At 38.9% G+C, this 23,000-nt stretch overlaps 1 protein-coding gene across 2 annotated transcripts in view; it reads left to right on the top strand.

Annotated features, from left to right (window-relative positions):
- Window positions 1–2,952: 2,952 nt before the first annotated feature.
- The window catches only part of UACA (uveal autoantigen with coiled-coil domains and ankyrin repeats), an 86,743-nt gene continuing 66,695 nt past the window's right edge, over window positions 2,953–23,000 (top strand). For both annotated transcript variants that reach the window (XM_082383564.1, XM_082383563.1), the window contains exon 1: window positions 2,953–3,209. In XM_082383564.1, coding sequence (XP_082239690.1) covers window positions 3,129–3,209 — 81 coding nt within the window. In that variant the 5' untranslated portion in view covers window positions 2,953–3,128. The remainder of the gene's footprint in view (window positions 3,210–23,000) is intronic.

Raw genomic sequence — 23,000 nt, 5'->3', positions numbered from 1 at the left:
TTCCTTCCCTGAATACCACCCACATCTGCAATCTACCATACAGCTCAGTAAGTAGTTGTTCTCCAGTTAAGCTGTGTATGTTAGCTTTGTCCCCCAGTCTAGAACACAAGTTCCTTGACAGCCAGGGACAAAGAATAGAGGTGGTGAGGAGACTCACTTTTCCCCTTCTGTATTATTTGAGAATCTTTACATTGTGCATGTGTAACCTATTAAAATAATTTTTAAAGATGCATTTCCCTTCCGGGTTTCATATCTTATAAAACACAAGAAGCAAAACAAACAAAAAAATTCATATAGATTCAGCATGGTACCAAATAAATTCCTTCTAGATTTGATAAGTGCCTTTTGCTCTGAAGGGAAGATAAAAATAAACAATAGTGGTAATAGTTAAAAAACAAAACCTGTCTGGCTGAATGCTAATAATAGTGACTTTACTTCATGTGGGGAGCTTCCAGATCAATATAAAAAAGATGTACTGCACATACACAAACCAGTGCTATTTACTTAGCAGCTCTCAAATGGGAATAAGCAGACATTAGCTATCAAGTTTCTAGCCTGGAAAAATCCACAAAGGCCACTGAACACAAGACACCATGGGGACATTGTGCAGACTGTTCATAAAAATAACTTGCCCAAACATTTTTGGAAACTGATGCAAGCTGTACTGTGGCTCTGTCTGCTTCCTTTGCTTTATCCAGTAACAACTGAAAAGAGGCCAGGACTATGAGAACTTGGATGCTACAGGAGATACCCAGTATTCACCATAGGGAAAGTACCAATCCTGTGTTACATGAATACACACAACAAACTATAATTCACCCTGATAACCAAAAAGAATGCATCAATCTATTCAGAACTATTTATTGAGCACCTAGTACATGCTGAGCACTCTAGGGAATTCAAACATATATCAGTTATTCCCTAGTTTTAAGAAGTTTGAAGTCTAGTAGTGAAATAATGCTTGTTCAGAACATATGTATTAGTATCATCTGAGAGGTTCAAGGTAATCATTCTGAGGATGGAGAGATCACTTTCAGTTGAGTGATCTAGTAGCCCACTACCTACTAGAGAGGTGGGCACTTGGAATGGATGTATGATTTTAAAAAACTTTTTTATTAAAGTATAACACACACAAAAGTGTACATATCATAAAGACTAAAGGCTAACTGAATTTTCACAAACTGAACACATTAGTTATGTAACCAGCACACTAGTTATACAATCAGATAGAATAGTGCAATACTCTAGAAGCTCCCTTTGTGCTCTCTTCCATCATTCTTGGGGGGGGGGGAGTAGGATTTTGTTAGATGAATGTAGACAGAGAGAAAATTACTGGAGGAGGGATCAACATGCATAAAGATATGGAAATTAAAAGGCAAGACCCATGTTTGAGGAATGGGCTGAAGAGTTATTTGCTTGGAGTGTCAGCTGGAGAACAGGGTTGGGTTCATGTTGTTGAGCCTTAAATGCCAAGTAAAGGAGTTAAATTTTATTCATTAGCTGCTGAAGGTTTTTGAGCAAGGGAGCAATATTTTGTAAGATTTTTTGATGATGGTTGGTAGTTTATTGGTGACAGGAGAAGTGAGACTAGAGATCGGGTGACCGGTTGGAAAGCTTCTATAATATCCAGGTATGAGATAATTTTGGATATGCAGTGGCAGCTGAGGACAGAGGAACTAGCCATCCACAGATACTATGAAGAGCCAACAAAACTGAATGGCTGTAGATCTTGAGGAAGGAGGAGGAGTCAAAGAAAATTTCCTTCCATAGAACTAATCAAGAGAAAATTTAATAATTTTCTCAAGTAGTTCATTGTTACTTACTATTTTGGTAAGGGTTAACACAGTCTTTAAATACTGTCTCTCCGAAAGAGTTCTGAAAACTTTCTTACACTATTTGAATAAAACCTTGAGTTATTCTAAGGAAACTCCAAAGAAGAGACTGACCTTTCAGACAGAAAGAGTACTTTGCTAGTCGGAAATGTGGATTGTTTGTCTTTTCAAATGGGTGAATGCTAGAATAAACATTTTGCTGGGAAAAACTGACTCCAAGGAAGACTTCTGAAGATTTCACTGTAACAAATTATTGGGTGTTGCTCACTTGCCTGTTTACCCATCCTTCCCTTAAATAATTCTCAATAATCCAGATTTCTGGGCAGGATGAATTAATTTCACTGTATGCTTTTACCAGTAATGTGTTTCTACAGGAAACAAAATTTTTTTTTGAAGAAGGGACAATATTTTTTTCTTTTACAGCTTTTTATATCACTTTGGCCATTTTTTAATTAAAGCTCTCCCCCTCCATTTTCCATCTCTTTCCCTCCAAAGCAGTGGTTTATGGACTCAGCAAATAACTATTGAGCACCTGACATGTGCTTTGATTTTTCTATAACATCTTTCAAAGTCTGTTCTTAACTATTTGTATTTCTGTACAACAGGCACGTTATTCTTTAGAAACTGTTTTATTTTTCTATAGTTTCTGATGTGCGTGGTTGTTTCCAGATACTGGGATCTGTGTAGTAAAACATCAGCAGATGTAAGGGAAGTTGCTCTTGAAAGCCGGTGTGTGTGCAGGTGACCAGGAGTGCTTTCTGGGATCAGACGGAAGGAAGGGAACTCTACTTGGGAAAGAGCACGTGGGTGGGAAGAGGAAGGGAGTCCGGGAAGGTGAGAGCTGGTGTAGGCTGGACCCCATGCTCTCTCTAGACCTGAGGCTCCATCACCCAGGTAGGCGGGCGCCGATGGTCTGGAGCCTGCCTCTTGCGTCTCTCCAGACCGCTGGCCGCCCACCTCTGCCACTCCCCCAGCAGAAGTTCCAAACTTTTTCTCCAGCAGGGAGAGGAAGGGTGTTATTAAGTTTGAAAGGGAAGTCCCTCCCCCTTCCAGGATTCCTATTGGTCGGGGTCGGCCCCATCCCCGCCAGGGTCGCAGGCGGATTGGCTGTGGTAGGGGAGCCGCGCCGCAGGCCCTGGGCCGACCGCCGCCAGGGGCCCCCAGGTGGCAGGCAGGTGGGGCTGGGACCGCCAGCGTTGCCGCCTCCTCTGCGCGCTTGCAGCCCTCAGACTCTAAGGTTCGCGCGCGGGTCAGACGCGCCGCGCTCGGCGGGAGCGGGACTGCCAGGACTTGGCCATGAAGAGCCTCAAGTCCCGCCTGAGGAGGCAGGACGCGTCCGGCCCCGCGCCGTCCGGCGCCGCCGCCGCCGCCAGCGCGGTGAGTCCCGCGGCCGGTGGGCGCCCCGGACTCCCGGCGCTGCCCTCCCGCGAGCCGCGGAGTCCTCCTCTGTTCGGCTTTGCCTCAGGGCGTCCCGCTGGGTCGGCCCCGGCGACTCCTCCTCCCTCCTCTGGCCAGGGCTCCGCGTCGGCCCGGAGACCCTGGGGACCCTGCCCACCGCCGCCCCCGGGCCTCGACGAATCCCTTTCCCGCCCCTCATCCCCGGGTCTCCCAGCTCCTGGTCTTCGGGATTGGATCGCACCCTCCTCCTCAATTCGGTTTTCGGGGTTGTCCCCCACCCCGGCCCTTCCCCGGCGACCCCAGCCCCTCCCCTCTCCCAGGCTGGCCCCCTCATCCCACGCGCGGCTCTGACCCGGCCCGATTCCGCGGGGCCCAGGCGGGCGCCCCTCAGTCCCCGGAGCTGCGGGCCGGGCGGGGGCTTGGCGCCCCGCAGTCCAGGTGGGCAGGGCAGTGGACCTGGCGCCGCCCCGCCCGGACTCCGGACCTTCCGTGGGTGAGCGCTGCCGGGCTGGGTGGACGTCGTGTGCTGGACGCTGTCGCGGGGTCCCTGGGAAAGTTTGATTTCTGAGTGAGGCAGATGGAATCGGGTGTAGTTGTAAAGACAACGCCCCCAATGGGTGGTGACCCTGGAAGTGAAGGTGGTTGTCTTGTGGGACCGTGTAAGTCTCACCTGTGGGACAGACCCGTGTAGACCTCCATTCGGCGCAGATCTGCAGCCCGGCCTCAGTGTGCGCGCTAAGAAGTTCTCCGGGCCTCTCAAGTTGGCAGGAGAACAGAAATCTTGAGAAACAGCCTGACCGCAGATGTTGGGATTTAGATAATTTGGCAAGTTAGAAGAGTTGGCCATATCACCAACATTCTATATTATTAGAATAAACGTTATTTTAAAAGTCTTGGAAGAGTCAGAAACGTAAACGAGATGTAATGCTCAAAATGCCTGGCTGCCCATTTGTAGTAATTAAAACGGACCTTAATAAGTTTACATAGGTTTTACCCAATGATTATATGCTTTTTATGAGAATACTAATTCATGTACTTTGGCTTTTGAGTGAATTCAGAATTGTGCCTTTCTCCCCACCTGACTACTTCTAGGATGATTTTACTTGGACTTAAAGGAAATTGTGGCGAAACTTGGCTCTTTAATTCCCAACTGAAAAAAAAAAACAAAAAAAAGGAATAGCTTCATATGGCATGATATTTGATGATTTGCTATTGTTTAATAAAGCATGAAATTGTTTAATTAGCCCATAGAAGGAATGATTACTTTCACATTATTTTTTAAAATAAAATAATTGGCGGAAACGTCATTTAGTGATATCAGAGGTCACTATAGGTAGCTGAGTTAAAGATTCAACTTCTTTGTAGTGCAGGTTGTTTTCAGCTTTAAAGATATACTTTTCTAGGATTATTCACAGTATTATACCCATTTGGTTTGCACTAAGGGTTCACATCCCATTTCTAGGTTTGTACACCTTAATTTTAGCCTGTTTTCTCTTCTAGAAATGCAGAGTGTTTAGTTGTTATTGGTATTATCAGCATGCCAGTTTGCATTTTATACATTTGGCACGTGAAGCGCAGCTCTCTGAGCTTAAGTCTTCAGCATTTGTTACACTGAGCATTCTGTTATTTTTCTTAAAATAACGGCATAAAAATAAAGAGAAATATATGGTATAAAAAAATAGAATCTACCTGCTTAGAAAAAGTGAACATTTCTCAGTATTAGTTAAATATTCAAATAAATTTTGTAAAATATTCAAATGAAAATAAATGAGTGTGATGACTAATAAAACCAAACCAAGCATTGATAGAGTACAATACATGTACAAGGGAAATAGATTCCTTCTGCTTTTCAGTCTATAACCCATAATCTCTAATGTCCTATTTGGTCACATGTGTATGTATTGTTATGACTGAGCATCTTTTTTTAAATCTTTTTGCCTTCAAAAATATTTAAATTTTATTTATTTGCTTTTGAGTAGATAACATAGCACATGGCTTAATATTTAAAAGGAACAAAATTATTTACAGCAAAAAGCCCCTCTCCCACCTGTGTCCTTCAGTTTTTCTGCCTGCTCCCCACCATTCCGCAGAGGCCAATGGTGTTATCAATTGCCTGCATATCCCTCCAGAGAGAGTTTAGCATATACAAGCAAATATTAATACAAGTATTCACCCTTTATAGAAATGGTAACACATTGTACCCGCTGTTCCATATATTTTTTTAAACTCCAGTATTTAGGCCCTTTCAGAGGATCCCCATTCAAATCTTTTGCTATAATAAAAAATGGTATGATGAATAAACCTGTATATATTTCAAGTGGGGTGTGTGTGTGTGTATATACTTGTAGGATCAGTTCCTAAAAGTGGGATTGGTGGGTTAAAGGATATGTGCATATGTAATTTTAAAGAATGTTGTTAAATTTCCTCTGTGCGTCATGTACCCAATGTGTGAGTAATTATCACTTACCATGCTTTTCTTTAAAGTTCGCTCAGATTTTTAAGTTTTGCCAGCCTGATAGGTAAATACGGTATCTCAGGATAGTTTGAAATTGTATTTCTTTTATTATGGGTGAAGTTGAGTATCTTTTCATATTTTTAAAAGCTCCTTCCATGTTCTTTTCTGTGAACAGTTTACCCTTTCCATTTTTCTATTTGGTTGTTGATTTCTTTCCTATTCATTTGTATGTACTTTATATCAGGGAAATTAACCTTTTATTTTATTTTTTAAAATTAATTTATTTTTGGCTGCATTGGGTCTTTGTTGCTGCATGCGGGCTTTCTCTAGTTGCGGTGAGCGGGGGCTACTCTTTGGTGCAGTGCGTGAGCTTCTCTTGTTGCAGAGTATGGGCTCTAGGCGTGCGGGCTTCAGTAATTGTGGCACGTGGGCTCAGTAGTTGTGGTGCCTGGGCTCTAGAGCGCAGGCTCTGTAGTTGTGCACAGGCTTAGTTGCTCCACGGCATGTGGGATCTTCCTGGACCAGGGCTTGAACCCGTGTCCCCTGCATTGGCAGGCAGATTCTTAACCACTGCGCCACGAGGGAAGCCCTAGCCTTTTTAATATGAATGTTTTTTCTTAATTGGTTGTTTGTCGTATGACTTTGTTTATGGTGGCTTTTGCTAGGCAGAGTGTAGTTATTTTTGTACAATTAAATTTATCAACCTTTTATTTTATGACTTTTTAAGTTTATGTTATATCTTGGCCTTTCCACTCTGCAATATTAAGCAAAAAAAAAAAAAGAAAAATCTCCCTGGTTTCACCTAGTTTTTTGTTTGTTGTTTCATTTTTTTTTTTTTACATTTAACTCTCTAATCCATATAGAATTTATTCTGGTGTAAGGTAAGAGGTATACATCTTGCTTTCTTCTTTCTCTTCCACTTTCCCCTCGTGGCTACCTATTTTGAATCTTAAAGCATTCATTTAATCATCAGGGAAATGATCATGATTTGTACAACTTTGAGAAAAAATTTTAAAATGTGTATTTCATAAATAGTTTTCTTCATGTATTTATTTAAGCTTATCTGGAGACACATTAGAAATAGACTGAGGTATGTAAATATTTTATGATATTATCATATGTGAAATATAGCATATTAGCTTAACATGCTAAATTATAATTATATGTTATATAAGGCATTTCAAATATTCTGAGTAGTACCGTGGTTATAAATATGTCAATGAGTTTAGAGTTCACTAAATGGGAGTGTGTTCATACACATATAAATAAATATAGTTCACAATTATAAGTTGTGCATAGAATACATTTGAGAGTCCTTTACTAGCTAAATCTGGAGATAGCTGCAGCTTTTGATCATAAAATAAGACAATTTTTGTTGTTAGATTTATTTTTAATTACTAAATTGGAGCTTCGGGTTTCTGAAAGGGATAATTAAATGACTGTAGGGACTTCCCTGCAGTGCAGTGGTTGAGAATCCTCCTGCCAATGCAGGGATCACGGGTTCGATCCCTGGTCCGGGAAAATCCCACATGACGCAGAGCAACTAAGCCCGAGTGCCACAACTACTGAGCCTGTGCTCTAGAGCCTGCAAGCTGCAACTACTGAGCTCGCATACTGCACATACTGAAGCCTGCGTGCCTAGAGCCCGTGCTCTGCAACAAGAGAAGCCACTGCAATGAGAAGCCAGCACACCGCAATGAAAAGTAGCCCCCGCTCGCCACAGCTAGAGAAAGCCCACGCGCAGCAACGGAGACCCAAACGCAGCCAAAAAAAAAAAAAAAAGTAAGAGCGGTAATTAAAAAAAAAATGACTGTAAATGCTATTTCAGATCTAGTCAATTATATGTACAGTCAGTTATGTGTACAGTTATATGTACAGGGAGAATAAGCTTGTTTCATTTTCACCTAGTTCAGATTAGGAAATTTGAGTAGTAATTAAACTGCAAAGCAGTATTGCAAGGCGACATTTTGGAAGGGGGTTCCACTTTAAATTGTACCTATACTGGTAATCTCTGACCTGGGAGGTTCTGCAGTGATTATTTTTGCTGCCCTTTCTTTAGGCTTCAGTTAAAATGGGGCAATGAATTTTATAAATCAGCAACCAATTATGTTCTAAAGCATCTTCGTAATGTCTCAGTACCCTGAAGAAATTTCGGTATTTCCAAAAGAATTTAGAGTTACAAATATAGAAACTGAAAAATCTTTAAAAAACTTCTTTTGGTTCCCACCAAGAGTAGAAGTTTGAGATATTTAGAAAGCATAAAGGATTAAATATGATTTTGTTTTAGTTGTGATTTCGAGAATGAGGCATTTGTGTTTTCCACTCAGGGATATGGGCGTGTTTGAAAGGATGTTATTGTTATTCTTATATTGATGATTTTGTGGTAATGTGAAAACTAAGATCACAAATAGTTATGTTTAGTTTAAACTCATGATACTTAATTGAGCAGTGTTTACTCATTTTCATTAAAGATGCCAACCTTTAATTAAAAATGTTTACCTTAATTAAAGCTTTATTCAGACAGTTTCCTAGGGTTACCCCTGCTTTGTATTTCTTGTGGTTCTTGAAGGAAGATCACAATAAAGAAGCCCTCTTTTTATACTTCTGGATTTCAGCCCAGCAGCAGTTTTGCCCAGGTCATCACGCTGACTTTAATTGCTGAACTTTATTATAATACCAAAGCAGAAGGGTTGAGTTGCTTTGGTATGTCTTTTAGTACATAATGAGTCCAAGAACTTAAATGAGGAGTAGTTAAGCATTTTAATTACTTCTTTTAATAAGAGTGGAGTAATGATTGTGCATTTATTTATTGTGCATCATACACATTTTTCAAATTTAAAATCATTAGTTTCATAATAAGGCAGTTGCTTTGTTTAGTTTGGGAAACATTTATGGCACACATGAGCTAGGCTCAAGACTGAATTAATAATTAGGTCATCTTTGAAGAAATGGATAATTCCAAGTTGGGAGCAGAAAATGTGCAAGATGAGCATGGCATCCTTTGTCACACTAGAAGGCAAAGAAGTTATCAAAGATCAGGACTCTAGAGGGAGCCAACTTGAAGAGGCGACCAGTGATGGGGACTGCTTGGTCATCAATAAGGGTGATATGGCAGTGGACTGAATTCTGTAATAAATCTTTGAGTTCATAATAAAGAACTGATGTGTTCTTTTAAGATCCAGAAAATAAAGAGAAAGAATGAAAATTGGGCTTTTTCTCAGGGTAACCAAATACTCAATAAGGGGAAGTTTCTTTTTTATAAAAGGTATTTTACCCCAGCTAATAGATGAAGAAGGGACGATAGAATTAGTATATCACAATTTTACAGCTCCCCATGAATCAATGGCTATAGAATCCAGACAGTCATTTATGAGTAGCTACTAATGTCTCAAAAAAAAGACAGTTGGACATAATTTATCTCCTGATGGAAATATTCATTCCTACTAAGTAATAGTCTTGCCAAAAAAGCCAAACCTGAATATGATAGGCCTCTAGAGCTAACCACCATTTTACAGAAAATACAGAGGACAGAGAAACATGGGGATGCAATGAGCAAAATTCTAATCATGGGAAACTCTAGAACAAATGGCCTAGTTTTTTCAAAAATACATTCTAAGAAGAAGAAAAAAATGGAGGAGAAATCTAGATATTAAGAGAGATTTAGGAGACATATTAACTAATCACAATGGTAGACTTCATTTGACCCTGATTAAATAATTGTAAAAATAAAAGTTTATAAGACAATTGAGGAAATGTAAATGCCGACTGGACTTGTGTTGATACTATGGAATTATCATTTTAAAAGATTTAAGTGTGACAATGGTAGTAATGGGGTTACGTTTATAAAGAGGTCTGTCTTTCAGGGAAACATTTAAAAGTATACTATTTACAGGTGAAATGATGTGAAGTCTGGAATTTGCTTCAAAATAGTCTGTGGGTGGGTGGGAGAAGTAAGTGGGGGGTATAGTTGAAATAGGATTAGTTGTGAGTTAATAATTATTGTAGCTGGTTGGGTAATGATACTACTGTATTTACTTTTGTGATATTATTTTGTATATGTTCTAAAGTTTCTATAATAAGAAAGATCAAGTCATGGCCTTCATGAATTTTAAGAGAACTAGACATAAAATAACAATACTACAGTATGTTAAGAGCCATAATATATCAATAGATGTGTATAAATTGCTGTGAGAGCACAGATATGTAGGGTAGGGTCAGGGATAAAAGTAGAAAGGAGAAGCTTGAACCTGGGCCAGACAGACAGTTCGAAGGGCACTGCAGGCAAAAGAGAAGTGAGCACAATGGTGTGGAGCTGTGAAATGATATTGCCTATTGTGGGAGCATCGGATTTGAAAACAAATTTTGGTGTTCTGGTAAGGGATGATGCAGATGAGTTATTGACAAGAATTTCAGTGAAAGTAAGGAGTTATGGGGTGACAGCTTGGGGGGATAGTCAAAGGAAGATTTTTCTTTCCTTTTTGTTTTTTTACCTTGAATTAAAACTTTGAATTCCTTGACAAGTTTAAACTGTCATTTAGAGAGATCTCTGACTGGAGTTAGTAAAGTTTCATCTTCAGAAATTATCCTGTTAATAACAAGTTCATTTTCCCTCTTATCCCCTTCCCCCTAGAATTAGCTAATAGCCAGCAAAATTTTGTTCTCATTAACCCTGTTTAACTTATGGTAGTAGACTTGGTGAAGAAACCTAGATCCCAGAATATTAGATTTAAACATAACTCACGTATTCTCTGTTTCATCTCTATCATATAGAAACCTTTACTGTCCTGTTACAGATTATGCAAGCATTTGTCTAACCTCACATAAGGGATATAACAGATTGTTGAAAATTTCCACCTGCATGAGCTTATCTATGCAAGAGAAGTCAAATTGATTTCTGTAGGCAATTTGCCTAAAAATAGATCATTGAAATGTACTTCCTGAAATTATAAGCAGAATGATAGGCTAATACATGCATATTGCCTTTTCCTAAATCATAAAACAATTAAAAGCTTTATATAGCTTTTATATAGTTAGAAAGAGTAATAGCTCTTCCAGGTTTAAAAATATAGCACAAAAACACAAGAATAAACTCACTTGTTTGTAGTTATAAAAACAGTTGTCTGTTGGACTTTTTTTATTCTCAGGAATCCTGAATATTATCAATGTGGACTAATTTATTTCCAAATAGTATAGTCTCCAAAATGAAGTGTAAAACACGAACCGATACAGTTGAGTGACTAAAGCTCTGACCAAGGATGGGATTTGATGAACTGTATTTATATAATTGAATCAGACTGCCAAGTGCCCTTGAGAGAGAGTAGATGCCTGACTGAAACAATGAGGATAAATGGCTATCTGTTGTTTTTAAAAATCTTTTTTTCCCCCATAAAATTCATACATGCTCCTTGTAGAAAACAAAATATAGTTGAAGATAAAGAACAAAACAAGTCAACTGTAATTCTATTCACCAGATTATAAACCACAGGTTAGGCTATTTTTAAAGATTTCATAGTGCCTCTTTGTTATTTAGTCAGCATTTAATTACCTTAATGCTGCAGTAATGATATGTATATCTTTTTGAATCATATTTGATTCTAAGAAACTTTGTACTTAAAATTACAAGTAATTTGAAATGATTTGAGCAGATACAAATGTCCCATTAGGAGAACTCAGTAAATGCTAGTGAATTTACTTAAAAAGAAATAACTTATAAGAAGTCCAAGTGCCAATAGCCAGTATTTTTTGAGCATGTATGTCCCAGGCATTGTTCTAAGTTCTCTACATGAACTCACATAATCCTCACAGCAACCCTAAGAAGTGGGTACTATTGCCATCATTTTATAGATGGCAGTTAAATAATTGACTTGCCCAAGGTGCTATCGCTAATAAGTGGAGAGCCAGGTGGCTTGACTCTGGAACCCGTGTCCTTAACCATTGTGAGCTGATATAATTTAAAATTTAAAGCTATGGGATTTGTACCTTAAGCCAAAGACCAAAAAAATTGTGGGGCGGGGTGTTTGGGCAAAAGGAATGCCTTTTATGGTAAGTCTCAAAACCAATTTGTGTTCCATCCAGCAGTATATAAAATTGTTGCATTCCACACACCCTTCCAGTAATGGATGCTATTATTTAAAACATTTATGAACCAAAAAATTTATTGCTTTAATCTGTGTTTTTAATTTCTAGGGAGTGTGATGATATTTTTATGCTTGTTGGCACTTTCACTTCTTGTTTTAAGAATTGTCTATTCATGTTATTTGACCATTTTTTTCTGTTGATGCCTTGTTCATATTGATCTTTAAGAGCTTTATATCTTTATTTTTGCTATTTTTTGGCCTATTGTAGCTTTGAGAGTAGTGTGTCTTTCACTATAGTTGTGTTTCTGTCCTCTCACCTGTATATTTCAAACAGTTTTTGCTTTATGTACTTAATTTTGTGATAATTGATACATTAAGTTTCCTGGCTACTTTATATTCTTTTAAAGTGTAACTAGTGATTATAAAAATCTGTAATTTGTCCCATTATAACTTTTGTCTTGAATTCTACATTGTTTGATATTAATACTGTCATATTGTATCCCTTTTGCCTTTTGTTGTTGTGTATATTTGTATGTTCACCCAGTACATTATCCCATCATCCTTGGTTTTAGCATTAGATGGAGGATGTATGGGTAAAGTAAGTCCTGAGAATCCAATAGAACTAAAAATCGTTGGCTTACTCTCTGGAGAGGGGTGTGTGTGTGTGTGTGTGTGCGTGCGTGCGTGTGTGTGCGTGTATACATGTGTGTCTAAAAGGGTATATGCTTTTTGGGGTGGGGGGAAATGATATGTTTTTAATATTGACTTTATTGATATGTTGTCAAGGCTTGACATTACCTCTGTAGTAAAGTTTTCCCTTTCAGATGCACAAATATATTTTTAAAAATCTCATTGACTTTTGGTTAATTTTTTTCTTACCAGATTGTGGCATTATTAAAGATGGGGGGGAAGGACATAAAACAATCATGCTTTCTCAACCAGAAAAGTGAATGTGTAATTTTTCTTCTAGCTGGTTTTTGTTATTCCATGGTTTTCTTATCCGCAAGATACTTACCCTGTGCAGAGGTTGAGGTACCATGAAAATGAGTCTCCGGTGGGGAAGTCTTTGTGTGTGTGGTTCTAGTGAGGCTGGCATACTCTGATCTTTTCTGCTGTGTACATGAGGAATAGCCCATAAACACTTGCTGATTGACATGTGAGTGGTCTTTTTAATGGGAGATCTACTTTATGATTCACCTCTATTTTTTTTGACTGTTGGATTCTTTTAAAAAATTAACATTTTGTATTTTAAAAACACTATGAAATATAAACAACATTCATGGCAATGGTTAAGTAGATAAATATGGAAAATGGAGTGTTTTCTCAGCCTTAGAAAAGGCACACTGTGGGCCAAAGACTGTCCGTTCATAGCTCTTGAAACTATGCCTGGAGCAGTGTGAAGGGGCAGGTTGGTGTGTTAGTGTTAAAGGGTCAAGGTCTGCAGTCTGGATGACTTGGACTTGAATCTTGCTGCTCCCAGTAACCAGCTTTATGACCTTGGGCAAGTTACTTAAATATATTTGTCTCCTTATTTGGAAAATGGGGTTAATAATTGCAGTTAGCTCAATAAATATTAGTTCTTACTATTACTCCCTGAAAAAATCTCACCAGAGGTCATTCCATTTTTATCCTTTATAACCAGATGAATAGCAGTCTTTCCTGATCTTTTTCTTTCCAATTAATACATGCTCTCATAGGCTTTTTTAAAAAATTTATTTTATTTATTTTGTTTTTGGCTGTGTTGGGTCTTCGTTGCTGCGAGTGGGCTTTTCTCTAATTGTGGCGAGCAGGGGCTACTCTTCGTTGTGGTGCGCGGGCTTCTCATTGCGGTGGCTTCTCTTGCTGTGGAGCACGGGCTCTAGGCACGCGGGCTCAGTAGTTGTGGCTCACGGGCTCTAGAGCTCAGGCTCAGTAGTTGTGGTGCACAGGCTTAGTTGCTCCATGGCTTGTGGGATCTTCCCGGACCAGGGCTCGAACCCGTGTCCCCTGCATGGGCAGGCGGATTCTTAACCACTGCGCCACCAGGGAAGTCCTCTCACAGGCTTTTATATAACCTAGATCTTCAAAAGATCATCTGCCCTAGCCTTTTGCCCCAAGGGAGGTAAATGGTATCTCTATTTTTTTTATTTATTAAAAAAAATATTTCTTGAGGGCCTAGGCTAAGCACTGGGGCATGAGAAGATGAGGAAGATAAAGAGGCTCAAAATACTGTATGGGAGCTCTATAAATGGATAATATAAAGTAATAACTGCTGTGATAGAGGAGTGTACAAGGTGCTGATCCAATCTGGGGCTGAGGAGTTGGTGAAGGTTTTTTTTGCAGGGCGAGCTGCTGCTGCAGCTTTTTTTTTTTTTTTTTTTTTTTCACACACACACACACTGTATTTTATTTTTACAAGAGATAAATAGACTGACACCAAGCATTGTACATGGATGACCACAACAAAAGCAACAATGATTGCAATTACCAAACATGAAACACACTCATACTGTGTCATAATATTGACATTCAGTCCAGTAATCCTTCACTGTAACAGCTCCTTTACTTTGCAGTGAAAATTGATTTGTATATTCTTTGCCTCTGAGTCCTTGTGGGATTTTTTTTTTTTTTAAATTCAGACAGAAAGTCACACAAATTATACTCATCCTCATCAGTTCACTCAGTCCCATGTAATTAATTTTTTTTTTCATCTTGATCTTTTGTTAGCACTTTTATGAGTTCATCAGTTTTTTTTTAAATTGAGGTGAGATTCATATAACGTAAAAGTAATCATTTTAAAGTGAACAATTCAGTGGCATATAGTATATTAACAGTATTGTGTAAGCACCATCTCTGTCTGGTTCCAAAACTTTTTTATTACTCCAGAAGAAAACCCTGTATGCATTAAGCAGTTGCTTCCCAACTCCCCTGCCCCCTGGCAACCACCAGTCTGCAGGATGAGGCTCTTAACCTGACACTTAAAAGAAGTGGGTAGGAGTGATCCGGGAAAGGAAGAAATTCCTTTCAGAGGGAACAGCAAGAGCAGAGGCATGGAGAGGAGAAATGTCAGAGTTGGGGGAAGGGGCAATTGGATTGTCAGCTTACCTTTTTGCCACCAAAATAATAGGCAAGGGGATTGAAGGGGAGGTAGGCAGGAGGGGAGGTTGGGGTTAAATCTTGGAATGGCTTAAAATATACCACACTGTAAGTGTTGGACTTTGTTCTGTGTATGCCGAAGTGGCGAATCATATGATCAAAAGTGTTTTATTAGATGGATTACTGTGGTAGCTCTGTTCAGGATGGATTTGAGGTGGGCAGATTGTTTATGAGTGTGCTACCGCAGTATAGGCAAGGATTGGTGAGGGCCTGAATCATAACAATGCTGGAAGGGATGGAGAAGAAGAGGCACACGTTAGAGAAACATGGGTCACCTGAGACCCAGAGAAGTTGTGACTTGCCAGCCACACAGTCAACAGACGAGTGGTCAGAGCCCTTGCCTGCTAGCCTTGAGCGAGTCCCACTAAGTCCCCTGCACCTGATGCAGTGTGGGGAAGGTGCAGTCCCAGACTAGAGGTAATAACTCTCAAGGGGGGCGGGGAGAACACTGTCTCCATCTTCCTATGGTAGCAACTTAGCCTTGTTTTAAAGTACACTGATTCATAGTCAATTTGGATGAATAGCTCAAAGTTCTGATGATGTTGTTTGAAAAATACTTTTGAAAGCTTAACTTGCTATGCTAATAATCATTATAAGCACAGGTGAATAAAGAACCCTCGATTTAGAGTGTTTTGCCAGCTGAGGAAGACCTTATGTGTACGTTTGATAGAGTTGAAGCTATAGTTAGTGTTTTATATTTACAACTGTATGAGCTTCTCATTCTGTGGTATCATTCATAGCTATCAATATACTCTTTCCACTGGTTAATACAAATAGGCAGAATCTCACTTATTTTGCTGGGAACAAGTCTTTGGAATTCTGTTGAGGGACATTCTATCTACTTGTATATTTGCCATTGTATAAATTACAGTTACTCTGAGACTAAAAATTTCACTTCCACTCATATTTCTCAGACTTTTTTTTGGTGTTAACACTTTTATTGTCTGCCCTCATTTTCTTCTTTCGCTCCCAGGAACTGCTATCCAGTTCCCTTGAAGATTGCCCCACCTTGGACCCAGTGTCAGCTTATTGGCAGGCTATTAGTAGTGTTTAGCCCATTAGTAGCTGAGATTTAGAAAGAGTTCTCTTCTCTGTCCAGAGGGGGGCAGTTCCTGAAGGCTAACAAACATTTATGGTCTATTACATTCTACTTTCATTCAACAGATATTGATTTAGCACCTTCTATATGCCAGATTTGGTTCAGTTTGGTTTGGTTCCTTCCTTCCTTCCTTCCTTCCTTTCCCTCCCCTTTCCTTTTTTTTTTTTTTTTGCTTAGCTAGGTTTATGTGGTGGGCATGGGGACTATCTCATACCAAACTCAGCTGGCTGAATCACTCTGAAATGCCTTGCCAGCCTGATCCCAGGGTTGTATCCTTAGTCTTAGTTTTCCATAATGAACCTTGGGTAGAATAGCCAGTCTATGAGCTAGGTTTTCATTTGGCCCATTTACCTCCTCTACTCTTTTTTTTCTTTTTAATTAATTAATTAATTAATTTTTATTTTTGGCTGCGTTGGGTCTTCGTTGCTGTGCGCGGGCTTTCTCTAGTTGCGGTGAGCGGGGGCTACTCTTCGTGGTGGTGCCCGGACTGCTCATTGTGGTGGCTTCTCTTGTTGAGGAGCACAGGCTCTAGGCATGCGGGCTTCAGTAGTTGTGGCATGTGGGCTCAGTAGTTATGGCGCACAGGCTTAGTTGCTCCGCGACATGTGGTATCTTCCCAGACCAGGGCTCAAACCCGTGTCCCCTGCCTTGGCACGCAGATTCTTAACCACTGCGCCACCAGGGAAGTCCCCTCCTTTACTCTTTATAGCAAGAATCAAACTAGAGTTTTGTACTATAGAAATTGTCACTGGTTTCAGAGTTCTTTGCTTCTGGTTCACCCAGGCATTATGATTTGGTGCTAACCGTTGTTTCCACATTCATGCTTCGCCTTTTGGTGTAACTAGAAAATTGGCTCCAAAAGGTGACAATTTTGCAAAACCATGTCTTTTTTTTTTTTTTTTAAAAACTAGGGGGAAGTTCAGCTCCTTTTTCAATTTAACTAATTTTTAAATTCATATAATTTTATTTTCTTTACAAGTTTTAAAATAACCTTACACTTTATTTCTTTAACATGTTTAAATATTAGATTTTTTAGCATTTTAAGATTAGAAAGGATGTTAAAGTTTTCTAGCCCAGTGGCTAGATGACCTTTAAGCTTTTTGACTATATAATCAACAGTTAGAAATACATTTTCTATTGTGACAGAGATGTAGTGGGCAGAATTCTAAAAATGGCCTTCCCTGATTTCCCATCTTAATCTCCAGGACTTTGAATTTGATGAGATACTGTGCCCATGGTTATGTTATATTACATGGTAAATGAGATTTTGCAGATGTAATTGAAGGTTACTAACCACTGGAATTCAAGTTAGACAAAAGGAAAATTATCCAGGTGGACCTATTCTAATCATATGAGAGTTCAAAAACAGACTTTTCTCTGGCTTGCAGCAGAATTGGAAGGCAGAGAGATTTGAAGGACAGGAGGGACTTGGTATGTTGTTGCTGGCTTGAGGATGGATGGGGCCATGTGAGAAGGAATGTGGGAGGCCTTGAGGAGCTGAGAGAGAGGCTCTGGGCTGACAGCCACCAAGGAAACAGGGACCTCAGACCTATAGCTGCAGGGAACGGAATTCTGCCAATAACCTGAATGAGCCTGGAAGTGAATTCTTCCCAGATGAGAACCCAGCCTGGCTGGCACCTTGATTATGGCCTTGAGAGACCCTAATCAAAGAACCCGGTCAACCCCACTTGGACTTCTGACCTGTGAACTCATAAATAACTGTTTTTAAGCCTCTAAGTTTGTAGTTAATTTTTACACGGCAGTAGAAAATGCAGGACTGTTTTGCCATAGTCTATACTGCTATATGAAGAAATTCTATGGAAGAAATGAAAATCTTATAAGTGAAAAAAATCAGAATAAAAAATACAGGTACAAGCTGATAATAGTCATGTAAAAATTCACATGGGAAAAGACCAGCGGGGGAGATACAAAGATGATCATAGTTATCGATTATGAAATTTTTATTTTCCTTTTCTTTGTTATGACTTTAATTTTTATAATTAAAATATACTTATATTAATATAATTTTAATACACTTATTTATGTAAAACTATGAACTTAATTTTATTTGGGAATTTATTACTGAGAACATGCACGTTCATAGCCCTGAAAGGCTCTTACCGTCAAGTGTTACACGTGAAAAGCTTCTGAGTGTTTTCCCTTGGCTTAATTATTAAATATATGTAATTAAGATCATTGGTAGAAAGAACCTGTTGGTAATACACTAAAACCCCTATATTCCTTATCATTCACCACATCACTAATTTGCTGAGGAAATAGCTTTTGCTGTCTTGTTTTGAGAGGAACGCACAGGCCTGCAGTTTTGGAAAAGAGATTCCGTGTAGAGGTCAAGACGTGGCCATTGGAAAGGTAGATTTAAATTGCTTATTTATGGCTTTTAAAATAAAGATGTGAAAGGCCTTGTTCCAAATATTACTTGTCTTCAAGCCACTTGACACTTGAAGTGATTTAGCCTTAATAAGGAGCTTTATTGCAAGGGGTCGTACAAGTTAAGCTCTACTAATCAGAGCTCTTTCTATGCACAATTGAGGAGATGGGACAGCAGTTTTCCTAATTGCTTAGATCTAATTGCATTCCTGCTGTTGAACTGTTTCGATAGTGTGGGAAAGGGTGAGTCACAAAAGAGGAAGGAACTCCACTTAGCACCCTTGACAAACACTGCTGGGTGTGGTGGTGTGTTTGGGTGTACTCCTAAGACAAATGAAGTGTCTCGTTTTATGCAGTGAGGTGATCATGTAGGGTTTTTGTTGATTCTAACTTATAAGATAAACTTCCTGTGTCTGCTCTTCAGTAGCATTGAAGAGGACCCTAAGTAGGAAAAGAATAGTATTGCATCATGAAGATGAAACCCTATCCTATAGTTATTTTTTGTATGAAACTGCTTTATTAAAACTAACATTGTTAACCACAAGGTATACTATTGCTTTTCAGCGTTCCTGGGTGATAACACTGATTCAGTTAAATAGCAATAATTGGGAAAATATGTTGAAAATGATAACATTTCCATTGAAAGTGTGAATACGCATGCTTAAAAATTATAAACCACTTTTAAATGCAAGGCTAACTTTATAAAGAACAGAGTTTTGGAGCTCCTGGAATGCCTCTTTTTTCCAACCTTCATAATTTCAAAACTTAAGTGTTCCAATTGTATACGTGTGGGTGACTCTTTCTGCTGGGTTCCCCGGTTCCTTGTTTGGTACCATCAGACTAGCAGGTTAGGCAGGCCCTGTAGTTCTTTGAGGGGTCACAGAGATGATGAGTAAGGTGTAAGTGCCAAGGTTTAGTATAGGACAGACCTTGGGGATGCGGAAATCAGGGTGCTGTTTCTGCTGTTAAGTGCAATTCCTGCTGGACTGGAGGTGAGAGTAAAACAGCAGGTGCTTGCCTCATGTTTTGGCTCATTGCCTGCCCCTTAGAGTGAGTCCTTCCTTAAATTTGGTGCCATAAGCACTTCACTCCCCTTACCCTGGTCCCAGCCCTGCTCACTGGTGCATCACTGGGTTAGCAGGTTATCCCATTTTCTTTTCTTTTCTCTGAAGGAGAAACTATTATTTTTTCACCCAGAGAATCCAGTAAGTGTCTTTAAATTGGTTCTTGTATATATGACTTCACTTGGCCAGAGCTATCACAGATTTGTACATGAATGTAAGTTAGAGAATATTTAGTTTATGCATCTGAAGCAGTTTGGTTTGTATATAGCATTTTATGAACATAAGTATTGTGAAAACAGTTTAGATCAATAAATAAATATTTCATGACTATGACTGCTAGGTTTTCAATATGCCCAGGGAGTGTTCTGATTTGTTGTTTTCTTCCTTCTTTTATTGAGACTTTCTACTCCTGTAATTTATTACGGAGGTTTTCTAGGTGTGTTTCACATTTGTAATCGGTGCTAGAGTCAGAGGTGGAATTGGGAGGTATATTGCCATTGCCTTGAAACGGGAAGAGAGGAGGATTGGACATGAACTGTAGTTTTGAGACAGAGTTTTATATTTGGAGGTTGGGAGAGAAACACCACCATTTCTTTTATTTCTATAATTTATATTTTTATTTGTTATAAAAATATAAATAATAGACCAATCTGGGGTTTATATATGTACCACACCAAATCCTAGAGCCAGTACTGTTAGTTTAGTTGAACTTCTGACAATTAACGTCTTTCCTATTGACTTCAAAAATCTGGTAATATTTTTGGTTAAATTAGCAGGAATCTAAGTATTGTCAATGAAGTTTTGAATTTTTAATATGTAAACTGTTAAGAATTTGGTATACATCTTACATGTCCGTAAGTAAAGTTTGCATTTTAGAATCATTTGAACGGCCTTTTAAAGTAAAATTAGGTTATATTGGCAAGAATAAGACCAAGTTGTCTTTACCTTAATTCATTCCTCTGTAGCAGTGGTTCGCAACTACAAGTGATTTTTGTTCCCTGAGAGACATTTGGCAATATCGGGAGACCTTTTTGTTATTACAACTTGGGGGCGTACTACTGGCATCTAGTGGGTAGATGCCAGGGGTGCTGCTAAACGTCCTGCAATGCATAGGACACACCCTCCACAACAAAGTCTTACCTGGTGCAAAATTTGAATAGTGCCAAGATTGAGAAACCAGGCTTTATAGGATTTATAACAAAGTATAGTTTTTTATCATCCTTTATATTTTTCGTTCCCCTCACCCCCACGTCTTAGATGTACCAGCATTTTGAAATAGTGCTCTTGTCATGATATGTGGTAGATTGATTACAGAATGGCCCCATTCTCTACCCTTCCCTGTATCCATAGTCTTTGCAACGTGACTCTTCCTATTTCCCTGCTTCTTGAATATAGGTTGTACGTGTGCTCTGCTTTGGACAATAGAATATGTTGGAAATGATGTTGAGCCTAGGTCTCAAAAGGTCTTTCATGCTTCTGTTCTCTCTTGTGAACAAACCCACACTTGCCTGGCTAGACTGCTGGTTACCAGTTGCTCCTATTGTCCCAACAGACATCTAGCCAATCACCAGACGTGGGAAAGAGGCCATTCTAGACCAGTCAGCCTCCAACCAGCTGGGCCATTTGACTGTAGACACGTGCATAGCCGAGATTACTCAGTCTCACCCAGCACAGCAGAACTGCCCAGTTGACATGTAGACTCCTGAGCAGTAATACGTGGTAGCTATTTTAAATCTCTGTGTTTGGTGACAATAGAAAACAGCAATAGAAAACTGATACATTGTGATATAGTAAGCTTTTTGGAGGGAATGGAGTCTGCTTTTTCCTCTAATTACTAATAATTCTAGGCAGATGTGTTGTTAAAAAGCCTTGCGATGGGATTGTATTTGCTGCCTTCATAATTCAAAGACAGGGAGGCCATGAAGATTGGAGTGAAGTGAGCGAAGGGGAGAAAGTGGAAGGAAATTTTATCAGTGATCTCTTGGGGGTCCGGATCATATATTAGTAAGGATTTTGGATTGTGTTTGGATCCCAATCTAAAGAGTCCAGTAGGCCAGTTTTTTGTTTGTTTGTTTGCCTTTTACAGAACATCCCACGGTTTGGGTTTGCTTGACTTCTTCCTAATTATTACTTTCAGGTTAAATATTTATGGCAAGAATACTAACTACTAGAGGGTTTTAAGCAAAGGAGTGACATGATCTGACTTATGTTTTAAAAAATATTCTGACTGCTGTGTGAAGAGTAGACTGTAGCTTACAAGTAGACAAGGGGGACAAGGGTAGAAGTGGGGAGGCCAATTAGTAGATTAATTTAGTAGTCCAGGATGCAGAAACTAAAACAAAAACAAAAACAACCCCCCCAAAACAGAACCATAATAGTTCTTCTTATTGCCATTAATTAATATAAATTAATTTTATTGTAGACCATTTAAAAACTTTCTTCTGCATTTTCCATATACTCTCGCTTGAGAAATAATGAAATGTTTAAAAATTGGCCTTTTAGAATAATAAACTCATGGATCTATTGAAAAACTCATCTTTCCCCCAAAACATTAAGGGTAACTCCAGGAGAAAGGTGAACAGGGAATAACAAATTACAAAATGTGTGAGGCTGTGTTATATCTATATTACTGGAAAAGTCTAAGCAAATTATTTATTTGTAGGAGTGAACCTCTGAATGTGGCTTGGTTTCTGTTTAAGTACTGTGGCTGATCTTGTTCTTTTTTAAAAAAATTCTTACATTTTAAGTAAAAGGCTGTGGTTGAAGTACAAAAGATATTCTTTTAAAAATAACTAACCATCTTATATTTAAAAAAAATTATATTGTATACATACATATAAGTAAGTAGATTTAGCAAGTGTTTTTAAATATAGAAAAAATACTGTGCAAATTTAAAACTGAATAAAACTTATTAGAAAGAATGTAACATAAAGTTTAAGATTTTGACCTCAAGAGAACACAGTTATTTTTCTCTTTAATGTATATACTTTATATAAGACTTTGGATGAAATGTTCTGCTCTTCTTAATTTGTTCACAATATGGAAGTGGTTCCCAAATAGGGTCCTGCTACACTCAAAAGGGACAGAAAATCTTCCAAGACACTCTCACACTCTGAGCCCTGATAGCCACCTATTCAAATTCGTCTGTCAGCTCAGAACAGTAATGATTTTAAAGCACCACAGCTGTTCTGGAACTCAGATCTGCTCACCATTAAACATCCTTGAAACTCAGAAAAATAAGGTAATGGATATGAGCCACCTTCATACCTCTCACAATGCCTGAGAGTATCACTAGGCAGCATTTGAGAACCAGTGAACTGAAACTCATATTACACACAGTGCCTAGCCCTGCCTTTAGCAAAGTCATGAGCTCTGTCACTGTCAGCCAAGAGGTTATAAGCATAAGTATTTATTAACTCCAATTAGAATAATCACTGCAATACAGATAACTACAGTCCTCTGTTAAGACGATAATAAAGATACTGAATTTTAACTAAGCTCCATAGTTTCTCAAATACAAAGTATTATTTGAAAGCTGTTGAATATGCCATT

The sequence above is a fragment of the Balaenoptera borealis genome (assembly GCF_965194805.1).
Source record: "Balaenoptera borealis genome assembly, chromosome: 3".
NCBI lineage: Eukaryota > Metazoa > Chordata > Mammalia > Artiodactyla > Balaenopteridae > Balaenoptera > Balaenoptera borealis.
Note: the sequence above shows the minus strand (reverse complement) of the source record. Positions and strands in the feature narration are given on the sequence as shown.